The 13,604-nt window shown below is 32.7% G+C and overlaps 1 protein-coding gene across 1 annotated transcript in view; it reads left to right on the top strand.

The window, feature by feature from the left end:
* LOC133197840 (chitin synthase chs-1-like) overlaps positions 1-7,690 on the top strand; it is a 43,099-nt gene extending 35,409 nt beyond the window's left edge. The window contains exons 17-22 of the mRNA XM_061334029.1: positions 1,818-2,557; positions 2,768-2,874; positions 4,214-4,385; positions 5,001-5,122; positions 5,675-5,880; positions 6,951-7,690. Coding sequence (XP_061190013.1) covers positions 1,818-2,557; positions 2,768-2,874; positions 4,214-4,385; positions 5,001-5,122; positions 5,675-5,880; positions 6,951-7,345 — 1,742 coding nt within the window. The 3' untranslated portion in view covers positions 7,346-7,690. The remainder of the gene's footprint in view (positions 1-1,817; positions 2,558-2,767; positions 2,875-4,213; positions 4,386-5,000; positions 5,123-5,674; positions 5,881-6,950) is intronic.
* The last annotated feature ends 5,914 nt before the right edge of the window (positions 7,691-13,604 follow it).

Here is a 13,604-nt window from a genome sequence, read left to right as displayed (position 1 = left end):
ATAATGCATTCAGTACATTAAATGTGTTACCTTAAGCACCCCCCCCCCTCCCTAAAAAAAAATAGCTGTAAAACAGATAAGGTGAATCTCCAATATGTGTAATTAATGTTACAAATTTATATTTTTGAATAGAATGTCTTAAATGCAGTATAATACAAATAATCCTTATATGGTATTTACCATATGTACTTGTGCCTAGGTAAATATTGCATCTTTTGATTTTCATGCAATTTTATCAATGCAAGTATTTTATTGGATAATTATGTTGTCATTTTCCTCCATCATATATTCATCTTGGGCAAAGCATACAGTAAATAAGTTAACTCTTGAAATATAGTTAAATCTGGACTGCATCAATCAACATGTAACATTTATTTATATATTTATACACCTAACAATATCTGATAACCCTGTATGTTAAAACACAAAAGACACTTAGAACTCTGTCCTGTAAAATTAAAACTAAATAAAATTTATAAAAAATCTTGAGTGTCCAGAATATTTATATATATAAACAAACTGCATAGTGATTCGTCAAGGTGCTGACACTTCACATAAATGTTAAATTTTGCTTTCTGTGGATCATGTAGGTAGTGACTGCCAAATGCATGAAGTGTTCAAAGTGAAAGTAGATCGACCTACAAAGCTACATGATCATGCATTTAAATGAATAAATAAAAATCTACCAGCTTCTAATAAAAAAAGAGTCATTGTCATTATAATTGAAAGGTGTATTTGTATGTTTTCTTTTTCCTAATAGTTTTATTATTTGAAATAAGTTGATAAAAATGTCAGTTTTTTATTTTTTGTTTTCTGTTGTTGTTTTTTTTAATTTTTTATTTATTTATTGGACATGTAACATATTATCATAATTATGGGGCACTTATGCGCATTTTTTGACTTAGTCTTAGTATTTGAAATAGTTCTTTCTTGGGTGTATGTAGGTATGAAATAAAGAAAAGGACAACAACTTACCATTTTGCTACGTTTTCAGAAAATGAAGCTGTAAACAACACGCACCAGACCATATCAACATCCGTTTCTAAAGGAAATGCGTGACCTCAATATCCACAACTTGTACTGCATTGAATTCTGATAATTTTCTCTCATTTTATGAGAAAACTCGTCAAAAATATATTTGAATGCAAAACAATACTTATATTATTTACCAAATCACACTGAATTACTTTCGTTGAATTTTAAAGATTTTTTGTAATTTTAATTTCGCAAGAACGACTACTCCCTCGAAAAACTGGTTTCCTGCCCCGTGATCTGGACGCTAATGGACGAGTTTATCATGTTAAATCCTCGTAGACTTTGAATTTGTCGCCGTGTCAATACACCGGTTGAACTCGAGGGTTCGGATAAATGCAGGAAGTTTGAAAAAAAATGATCTATCGACCGAACCTAGTTTGAAGGCCAAGGTATTTATACATTTTGATACATGAGGCGAAAAGTGAGGTCCTTGGTACCGTGGGACAGACTATAGTTAGGTTTACTGCTGATCATACCGACATATCTAATTGGTCATAAGCTTTTTTTTCACTCTTTCTTGACAATTTTGTAAGCTGTAAAACAGAGTAAAATCAAACCATACGGTTTTCATAATTCAAGAGCCATTACTAACAATGCAATTACATGACGCCATTTGATTAAAAAATAGCATAGCAAAGATTGCTTTTGTATGTTAACGGACATGAAAAGAATGTTATTTGTTTTATAAATGTGTATATTTAATTATTTTCTTTTATTATCATAAAATACATTTATGTGAATTCATTCATCATAGAAATTCAAAACGGTTGCTTTTTTTTCAGTTTCTCTGATGGTTGCAACACTAATTGGTCCAGCAACAATTCTTATGATGATAGCCGGCGCCTTTGTTGCCGTTTTCGGTGTGAATCTTATGATGTCATATATCGCCTCTTTACTTCCGGCTATTGCATATTTTATCATATGTCTCACATTCCGCTTAAACGTTCAACTTTTGATTGCTCAAATTCTAAGCGGATTTTATATATTAATCATGATGGTTGTTTTTGTTGGTGTTATAATCACAGCTGTTACAGAATCTCTGTTCCATCCCAGTGTTATTTTCATCATGGGACTAGTTGCTGTTTTCGTTATTGCTGCTTTACTTCATCCAAGAGAATGGGGCAATATTATATACGGCTTACTCTATTATGTTCTTGTTCCGACAGGGTTCTTACTTCTGTTCATTTATTCTTTGTGCAATTTGAATGATATTTCATGGGGAACTCGAGAAAGTGGTATAACAAAAGAGAAAAGGGGAAAAAGTGAGGGACTTCTGTACAAAATATTCTCCCCATTTAAAAAGATGAAGACTAATTTGTTGAAACCAAACCCTTCAGAAAAGGACGTGCTTCTTAAAATATTAGCGGCAGTGGCTGATATAGTTAGATTCAGGAAGGATTCTGCAATGAATCATCAAGAAAATGAACATTTAGAGGAGATAGTAACAGAGACGACACCACTTCTAGATTCTCATTCTCAGGAGCAAAGTAAAGGGAGTTCAGAAAAAGTTTTCATGGAGAAGGTATACGAATATAAGAACATATCAGACGAATGTGTGAAAACTATTGATTCTTAATATGATGCAACATATATAGAAATGGTTGACATTCAATATAATCCATTTTTTCCGAAAATGAAACAACCTTAAAATATGTTAAGGACAGATAATATGTTTCAACAAATGTATTCAGTTATTTTGTCTACTTTGTGCTATTTATTTATAATCAAACAGGTGTCTTGCGATGAAAAACCATCGTGGGTAAATAAAGGTCCCTTCTCAGGAAGATATGTTCAAATGAAGGAAAAGGAACGTGAATTTTGGAAATCATTTGTTGACAGGTACAGGGTGTTTCACAATATTATGTCACGAATCTAAAGGCAGAAAGAAAAAAATTACATCTATATACATTTTATATATCATTTTAATCAGCGGGTATCCAAAATTATTATTTTAAGTCAGAAGTATTCAACATACTCAGTTTCTATGGCAACGATTTCCTCAAATGATATTTTTCAGGTGTTTACCTTTGTTCTGAATAACTGAAGAGACCCGTGTTCAGGAATTTCTGACCAATGCTTTGCACGTTTCACAGAATAGTGACAGATTTCTTGTTTTACGTCTGGATCTTTTTAGAACCCCCAAAGTGCATTTTTTTTTTTGGATATGCATTTAAATAAATATGTCATTTCAGAACTACCGGTATGTGCTGCAATCCACTTCTTTGGCTTGCAAACCTCAACCAACTCTTAATGTCATTTGGCTTGAGATACTGCAATGCTGAAATCTTGTATGCATGTATATTCAAACCAAATCGCAGATTTCTAAATACACTTGAAACACTAAAATTGTCACAACCCGTCTCCATAAGCTCAGCACTAACTGATTTTCTTGATGTTTTCTCAATGATTGACTTGTCTCCCGTGCGGCACAGTGGTAGAGCGTCTGATCTAGAGTCGCGGAGTTAGGAGTTGATCTTTACTTCGCGGGTTCGAATCCCACTTTGGGGCGTGGAGACCGGCCCTGTGGATAAGACCGCAAAAACCGAGGTCCCGTGTCGCAGTAGGTGCTTGCACGAAAAAGATCCCTCACTGATCAATGGTCCTGAGTGCCGTGCATAGGTCAAAATTTGCAGTTCTCCACAAGCAAGTAGTGGCGTCTCCATAAGAGTGAAAACATTCTAGAGAGGGACGTTAAGCAACAAACAAACAAACAATGATTGACTATACTTTGACAATGTTATCGTCTCATTTTGATTTTTTTGGGGAAGTCCAGGATATAACGGTCTTTCATCTTTACATCAGATTTTTGTTAAACTTCTTAATTATCCTGTAGATGTGTGCCATATATTATGAAACACCCTGTGCTTCAGATATCTACATTTACAGTAAATGATATATAAACAGTGTCCCGTGCCGAACATCGACTATTTCTCTTGTTTTTCATTTGTATAATATTTGTCATCTTGCTATTGATAGTTTTCTGATGTCACTTTATTTAGTAACATCACACTGAGTAAACAGAAGCATTCAAACTTGTCTCATTATACCGGATATGCATCTATCTATGATTCCTTGTAATTAATGGTGAAAAAAAACTAGAAATAAGTATGCTTTTTTTTAATTTATCACAGTTGGGCTCAGAAATGAGCAGATTTGACTATATATCTCTTTCTTTTAGATATTTGAAACCTTTAGAGAGAGATCCTGCAAAAGAAAATAAAGTTAAGGAACAGCTGAGGGAGTTAAGGAATAATGTTTGTGGAGGAATGGCTCTTTTAAACCTACTTTGGATTGCAGTGAACTTCATGTTTCAGTTACGAAGTCCTGCTGTGATAACATTTAAACTTCCAGTACGAAATATGATAGAGATATGCTTCAACTTTCAGTTAAAATTCTTCTAAACAAACATTTCTCTAGTACCACCACCTCATTTTTATTTTATTTCAAATCGTTTTGTCAATATGCAAACTGTTAAAAAATATCAATAACTCCTTTTGGCTCATTATTATGTTTTCTTTGTCATTGATGAAGTTTCCATTTCGCGTTGAAAATAAACAAAGGTTTTCGAGGGGTGAAAATTTTCAATTTTACACTCAACTACATGCAATATTTATTATACCATACTGAATGTTTAATACAAATACATATTAGAGTGAATCTTGCGCGCATCAATTCTGCGCAGTCAATATTTCTTTTGGAATAACACCCGTCGTCATGCAATGTTGACTGTTGCTTCGCTGGAGGGCGTGGCTTCATCATTCAGCGGGTAATAGTGTTTTATAACAAATGTTTCTCGACGAATCAGATTCAACTCATTTACATGAATTTCACTTCTCTTCAGAGATATATGATTTAAGTGAAATGATTTCATTTCATAACCTTTTCTTCTGAATGTAATAACATCACTTTATCAGATATTGTATCTGTTTAACAAGCTTTAGATAAACCCATTGCCGTTCTTTTAGACAAACAATGATGATGACGAAGATCAGAATTATGAGATGAGAATTGAGCTTCTGGGTGTTCTGTTTATTGCCTTCTTCCTTATCATTCTTATGATACAGTTTTCTGGCATGGTTATGCACAGGTAAAAATGGCACCTCAGTAGCAAACAATGTGAAACACATACTATATTCGGGGTTATTTTCGCCCCATCTTATTTTCGACCTTTCACACTTGCAAGTAATTTTGCCCCATTTTAAATTCGCTAAGTCACAGTTTTGTTTAAAATTATTCTTTGTTTTATGAATTCGTCCCGACTTAAATTCGTCCATCTGTGAGTAGGACTAAAGGGGGAAATAAATTGGCGGCGAGAATTTCCTTGTATACAGTAAAGCATCAGACATTATAAAAAAAAATAACTATCGTCAATATAAAAACACCTGATATGCTTTGGCACTATCGAACAACTACATGTAATAGATTCAATCATAGACATAGCAAACAAACGAAACCATTGTGAAGTTGCTGTATGCTCGTGTGATTATTTTTCCTTTAGATTTTGATTGTCTTTTTAATGTCTCTTGCTTAAAACTGCATCACTGACATCGCTCTCTCTCTCTCTCTCTCTCTCTCTCTCTCTCTCTCTCTCTCTCTCCTGCTTTTACAGAAGTTTTAATATGATTAAATTTCATTGTAGATGGGGTACATTTTTGCATCTTGTTGCCATCACAGAACTTCCAAATCCCTTTAAAAGAAAAATGAAAAGGGACCTACATTCAAATATTTTAGAAACGTATGAGATTGCAAAAGAGGAAAATCAGGAAATGCAAGAAATACCGGAAGCTGATAGGCAAGAAGAGGAAAACGCACTTTTAAGACAAATTGAACATTTACAAGAAACAGGTTCTTTAGAAAAAAAATGTTTTTTTTATTGTTCTTTATTAATAGGTAGTTTTCGATAGACACGATTTTAGAAAGAGTTATTTCCCTTTGGTCGCCATATTGGAGGTATAGAAGCCCGAATTCCTTCATTTTTCAACCAATTTAAACTTGTCATACTGGAAACTTGGGAAAAGATAATACAATACTTCTTACGAATTTATGTTAACACAAGTTTTCTTTCATTCGTAAGTTTAGTATTTTAAATATTTTTACCCTTATATTTATGCCATACAAGTTTAAAATATGTCGTTTAGGCCACTCCAATCTCATTTCTTGCTCGTCGGAGATTTGATGAAAAAAGTACTAGCGGGCAAGCGGTTATATAATAATATTATTACTTTTTGTAGCCAATTTTTTTTAGGCGGAGCATGAAAAAAATTTGAGCGGACAATTACATTTTTTTCTGATTTGCAGAGTAAGCAGATTCAAAATACGAAAAATAGAGCGGAAACGGAATAGAAAACAGCCCAGAATTTCCATGGAAATTAAAATTAATATTATTTGTATAGTTTTGCTTAAATACGAGCGCTCGGGTCCGACGAACAAAATATTTCATTGGCGTGGCCTTAAAGAAGAAAATTCGCTAGTAAGACCTCCGAGATGGCGGCCAAGGGAAGTAACTCGCAGGGAAAATACGTCTATTGCTAAAACTATCTATTATCTTAATATCTTTCAACATAATGATGTCCTAATTCTGGTTATACATCTATGTTTCAATCTGTCCTGGTAATAAATCTTAAGTGCCCACAAGATATTTTTTTACAAAACATACTCTCCAAATTATGAAAGTCTCATTTCTGTCAATCATAATACTTCATCCAACATTTCAATTGATGATTCTTATACACTCTGTACATTGTATCTACTTAAGCATTAAATAGCGTGGATTAAGTCCTTCTATGCGTTAAATAAATGAAAAAGAAACTCTTAAAGCGACTTACCACATAAACATCAAACTAAAAAATCGTTTACACTGTATGCCGCTTTGTTCTTAATATGTTAATTCTGTAAAACTCTTTGTATTTTCGTAGGAACCAGATATTATTCTGACTCATCTTCAGGTGGAACCACTTCAACCAAGTCAAAACGGAAGTCCATTGCCTACGAACCAATCAACACTCGTGCATTATTCCAACAGTACAGGCAAAACACTTTTCATCGGATCAAAACCAATGACGATCGAACAAGGTATCCAAGAAACGAAAGAAAGCGATCCGTTTTCAGTGAAGTAATGAATAATAATCAGCGATATAGCTACCGTCAAAATAGATGGACAGATGGAGATACAAGTAGTTCAAACCAAGGAGATGAGACCAAAAGAGAAGGAAAGAGAAGCAGGGATTTTCATTTAAGAGGGGGATTAATGGAAAGAAAGCTATCAATATCTTTAATGAAATATCATAACGAATACGACGACTGCAGATAACAATTGCCATAATAACAACACACACACACACTCACACACACACATCATCATCATCATCATCATCTTGTTAGATAAATGTAGATATCTCATAGCATAAGATGTTGGATTTTTGTTTTAAAGAGAAAAAACAATGTTTACAATTGACTTCGAAAGAAAGATGTGCATGAAAGAAAACTGTGGTACCTCAAGTATTGAGAAGTGGGACAAAGTATGTAATAGGATTTTTCCCATTTTTCTAAATAAAATTTTGTATTAACATGAGGCATCTTTCAGTAAATGTGTACATTGATGCTTAATTTTTTAGTGGGGCTCGATCAATTCATTATATTATTTTTTTGATCTACTAAGAACAATGATCTCTCTTGATTGTCTTATAAATAATAAGGTAAAATACATGTATAACCAGAACTGCAATAAATCAAGTGATACAGGTTTTGTGTTGTCAGCAAGAAAGCAATTCAGAGGTGATTTTGACTTTTTAATGAATCAAAGTTAAGTTCAAGACTAATTTTTAAAATAAATCTTCAAGTCATAAACTCAGATTTTTATACTTGAAAAATCTGAAAGCCTTGTCTCCACTACACAAAAGAATAGTTGCCCGGGTGCTACAGTGGTTAGAGTGTCTACTCTAGAGTCTCGGAGTAAGGAGTTGATCCTTGGGTTCAAATCCCACTGCGGGACGTGGAGACCTGTCCTTCGGATGAGACGGTATAAATGGAGTTCCAGTGGTACAGTAGGTGCTGGCACGAAAAAGATCTCTCTCTGCTCAATAAACCTGAGTGCCGAGGATAGGTCAAAATTTGTAGCCCTCCACCGGCAAGTGTTGGCGAATCAGTATAAGAGAAAAATTCTCGAGAGAGACGTTGAACAACAAACAAACAAACGTAATTGGTAACAAACCAATCGTGTAGAATCGTTCGTGAAACGTGCGTGATTGTTCGTGTAACGTGAGGTATCGTACGTGTATGAGGTTTATGATCGTTAGAATGTTATTTGTTGAACAAACATTTTGCTTGTCTCTAATTGTAGTCTTCTCGAAATGTGAGATTTGCACAGTGGAATGAAATAATTTGTGCTAATTAGTATCGCAAAACAGCAAGTCGTACCATACTGTATTCTCTTAAATATTGTAACTGTTGATGATAAAATGCATTCAAGACATTTAAAAAAAAATTTCTTCTGATTTTAACTATGTTTACTGCTAATTGTAGTCTAGATATTTTCATATCAATACATCAAAACAGTATATCGCTAAAACAATTAAACATATGAATATTTGGTCGGCATTCGAATATAAAGGACGTGATTGCCGCGGTTACTTTTATCCTGGATATTTACTTTATTTCAATAAATTTTACAAATGAATGAACTATTTATAAAAATTGCTTATATTTGAGATGCACAAATGAAAAGGTTTATTTTAAATCAGTTTTTTTATGCTAGAAAAATCCTTCAATATTATGATCTTATATCTCATCATCCCCTTACGACATTATAAAATCCAATAAAATCAAAACTCAGGACCCACTAATATCATCTGATGTAATATGAGGCAATCGATTAAAAAATACACATTTACGTAATAAACAGATGAAAAAAAATTTTTCCAGGTTTCCTAAGTTGGTAAATTAAATAAATAATTATTGGCTATCTAAAGTAGCTATTAAGTCTTAGTGTCCAAAATTTCCACTTTTTAAATATTTTTTTTCTAAGTCGGTGAATTACATAAAAACGATTAAAAAAAAGAAAGAAATTATAGTCACTATCAGTGACATGTTGAACAGTTTAACCTTGTTTTGACGTCTTTGCTTCATTGCAGTTACCAACTGTAAAACAACTGTGTTTAATAGGTAATACAAAAGAGGTTCACTGCAAATCAAAGTTTTAAAATTTCTATGTTTCTAATGGAATAATAAGTTTGAACTAGAGCAAAGCTCGTTGCAAAGCAAGTGTGTCTTCCTTCTTAGCGACTATCTTGTAAATTGATGTAATAAATGACTTTTTTTTAAAGAGTATTACTAGATAGTAAGTAATCCAAATGTGTTACTGATTGATAGTTTCCATTGTTTGACAGTCAGCAAGTGGAAAATACCCTGATAAGGTATCCACAGGGATGATTTCTAGTTTTACCAGAGGGGGAATCAATATCAGTAAAGATTTAAAAGGCAAAGTCGCAAAACCAAAGTATCATGAAGACAGTATTACTTGTGGATATTTTAACATAACCTCTTTCTTAGTTGGAACTTCATTATCTCGAATACCGATATCTAAGTTACAGGGATATCAGATATCTTGAAGTTTAATCTTGGTTCTGTTGTGTTCGAAATAACAAGGTTTAACTGTACATTTTGTGTGCATTTATTTAAATGTTTTACTAGGAAAGAAAAACACACATATTTAATTTTTGCGAATTGTTTAAATAATTTTTACATGTATATAACAAATATATTCCAGTAAATTCGTCATCAATATTAACTTAAAATACCTGAATCCTTTGAAGGTGATTGCAGTAGATATAATGTGAAGAAACACGTAAACCTAAGACACGGCAAAAAAAAAATCAAATATTTCTTGTTTCATTCTTTCCTAGACTTAGTAATTGAGATGCAACTATTTCTGTCTTGTCCATGTGTCCTGTTTTGTCTGTCTATCGTACAAAAAATATAAACTTTGATAAAAGTTCTGACCAAGACTGAAGTTTCTGAAAACTTCACCAAACTTCAAGATCAAGGTCATGAGGTCAAATTTCGTAATACAATCCCATAGGCAACAAATAAGCACATGTGAAAAAAGATACAAATGCCCTGTCTCTTCTGGAGCAAAAATTATAGCAAAAATTAAAACTTTCATAAGAAGGTAAAACCTCTTGGTCAAGATCATGAAGCTTCTGAAAGGAGTTATCACGTGTAGTTTATGAGAACACCCTAGCTTCTATCATTCTAGGTTAACACCAATATTAAGATTTCATGTTTTTTTTAAGTAGGTCAAACCTCAACGTCCATGAGATAAAAAATCATGATATATTTGGAAATGTCATATCTTGAAATCAATATAACCAACATTGCCCTGCTGTTCCTAAGAAGAAGATTTTTAAACATCTTTCTAATACATTACCCTGAAACTTTTAGCCCCTTTTGAGGCCCTACCCTATCCCTAGAGGCTATAATTTTAACAAACATGATTTTAAAATTTTTCAGGAATCGTTCACACCAGTTTCTTCTTCTATGGCCTAATAGTTCTTAAGAAGATTATTAATGACCACATTTAATTTTACATTATTTCTTATTATCTCCCCTTTTAAAAAGGGTTTACTCCTTAAATTGAACAAACTTGAAACCCTTTTACGTATGGGTGCCTTGAGGCAAGTTTGTTTGAATTTGGCACTGTGGTTCCTGAGAAGAAGTTCAACCATGGGCCTATCATCAATGGTTGTCTGTGTCCTTTTGCTTTGTTTAAAAACCCTTTTTAATATCATAAAAAAATTAACGCCACATTGTGGACCAATACATCACCCTAAAAAGTTATGAGGCCATTCCAAGTTTTTCTATGTTTAGCGACTGCGGAGCGTTTGGTTTTGAGGTTCTGATATTAAAAACAAACACAGACTATTAATCAACAGATACAAATCTTTGAAACGCAATTTACACTGGATCGGTATCTCCAAGTCTTTTTTTAAAGAAGTGTACCATTTTTTTCAATAAGTACAGTTTACTTAAGTTAAAATTCTCAAATAAATTCTCAAATGATGATGGGAAATTCTAGAATTGTGCTTAAAAATCTTGTTTCTTCTGTTTGTTTTTTTTTTCAGGATAGAAAGACAGGTTATTGAATTAAGGGTGGACGCTAAACAAAGAAAAAACTTGGAATTGATGATTCTATCAAGGTTGAATGAACTCAATATTTTACCCTGGATATCTCGAATCCTCGGATATCTGAATTTTTTTGGTCCCATTGAATTCAAGATAATGAGGTTTGGCTGTATTTGTATATGAAATAGCTCTCCCTAAATTAAACTGTGAAAATAAACATGTTACAAGCTCTTAACGTATTAAGGCCTAATTTTGCCATAACTATAGGTGGACTTTTATCCTCGTGTGATTGTTTAAATTTCACTATGCTGCTTATTCTGCATGTTCTGTTTCATCTCCCAACATGTTCTTCTGGCAAATCATGGGCATGCTTGGTATCAAATTTCACATTCAGTTTTCAGATGACAGTCACACCTATCAAAAAGAAATTTCTCATTTAAGGTAAAATAAAAGAAATTGATATTGTGCAACATATAAATGATAAACCATCATGTTGAATACAAAGATACTGTTACATTTTCTGATTATTATTTGTTAAAGTACTCTGTTTTTTTTTTTTACATGCAATCAATTAAGGATGTAATAAAAATAAAATCTAATTTGTTATTAAGTTAAATGTGTGGGATGGGTGGCACGATCAAAAATCCAAATACTGATACGTGTCCGTAGGTTTACAGTATACTCTGTAGCTATACAGGATCTATTCTTTATAATAAGAAGATCTAAAAATGGAAATTCCGTACGACTTTTTCTATTGTAAATTGTATAGAATCATAGAGGTTATTACCGGTAAGAAGTGAATGGAATTTATTTAAGTTTTCTTCACTCTTGGTCCGAAATAAGAAGCAGTTGTCTAGGTAACGTTTCCATTTACTCAACATACATTTACTTTAACATATTACATTCCGATAAAAACTTACAAAGCGAATTTTGCACGTTTCTTACAGCACGATCACGCACGATTACAACCGCAAACGATTGAGATTGATACACGCACGATCCCTCACGTTACATGAAGGATCACGAATGTTGCAGTCACTGTACAAATATAAAAGACAATTTCAATCCACACTCAGGTCCCTACACTACTCCTACATATGGTGTGTATGAATTTACCTATACGTTCCTGGAGGGGCAATTATCTATACAGAGTTGGTTGTCAACTCAATCCCGTGTCTGGGTCCTTTGTTTCTGCAGAAGGTGGTAATAGAATATCATCAACAGACGTCGCTGCATTGGAATTGAAGCAAGGGGATAAAATTCATGACAAGATGCGATCTTGAGTGAGATTTTACAAGGTACCCACCTCCATCAATTTACATTCAGCGGTTAGATGTTATGCTAAAAAATAAAATAAAGTTGAACGTGTTATGTTTTATGTTATGATTGTGCCTTTTTTCCTGGAAAATCGTCAAGCATTAAGCTGGGAGTTTTGATTTCAGATCGACATAAAGAAGAAATGCAACTGTTCGTAACAATTAGTCTTTCGATTATGATTATATAATTATTTATTAGCGACCAGAATCTATTTTTATACGTTTTGACAATATTGTAAATAAATATTTCCTAGAAATGTAATTTACACCTTGCTAGATACAAACATGTATCCTATCAGTGTCATACGTGCATCCAATGAGTCCAACTTTTACACCTTCCTAAAAGGTTAGAAAATAATCCTTTTTTAATATTCAAGATCAACTTGAATGCACCATTTAATTACGCAAAGCAAAATACATTTGTATTCAAGCAAAAATATAAACAAAAAAACCCTTAATTTACAGGTTTGATCAAAGTCGTTATTGACATCCTTGGATATATTGATCAAAATACACCTCCTGCAAAGAAGTTAAATAAGAACAACGTAAGAAATCATCTTTAAGCCTTAAGCATTTCTGTATAAAGCTGGAATCAACGTTTCACGAAAGCTTCAACATTTATAAGAAATACCTAGTTTTCGTTAAGAATAACATTGTAACATGAAGAAAATAAATCCATTTGATCATTTCCTTACGTCTCTCTTAGTTGAATTAAAGTTATTCAAAAGAAAAAAAAATGTATTATGGGAATTTCTAACAAGAACATTGTTTATTGGTGATATATTATTTGTCAGTGTTACAAGGGAAGATGTGATATCGACGTAAAAAGTAATAAACTGGGGTCATTACATTTTGCGCTATTACATTTTGACTCAATATTAACTCATAAAATAATCATGCAAAATGTAATAAATACTACATTTGGGATCTTATTAAATTTTACGTTTAAACAACCCTTTACTTTAACGAGTTTTGTAAAAATATCCTATTAATTCATTTGACGGTATTGTCAGAAGGTACATAAATTTTGCAATGTTATCACGGTGTTTAAAGGGCCGGGATTTATGTTTTATTGATTGAATATATAAATACTATTTTGTAACAAATATTTCATTTAAATTCCTATAATTGTTT

The sequence above is a fragment of the Saccostrea echinata genome, unplaced genomic scaffold, assembly GCF_033153115.1.
Source record: "Saccostrea echinata isolate AGI-Se365-2 ecotype Australia unplaced genomic scaffold, CSIRO_AGI_Sech_v1 ptg000032l, whole genome shotgun sequence".
NCBI lineage: Eukaryota > Metazoa > Mollusca > Bivalvia > Ostreida > Ostreidae > Saccostrea > Saccostrea echinata.
The sequence above is the reverse complement of the archived record's forward strand: the minus strand, read 5'-3'. Positions and strand labels throughout refer to the sequence as shown.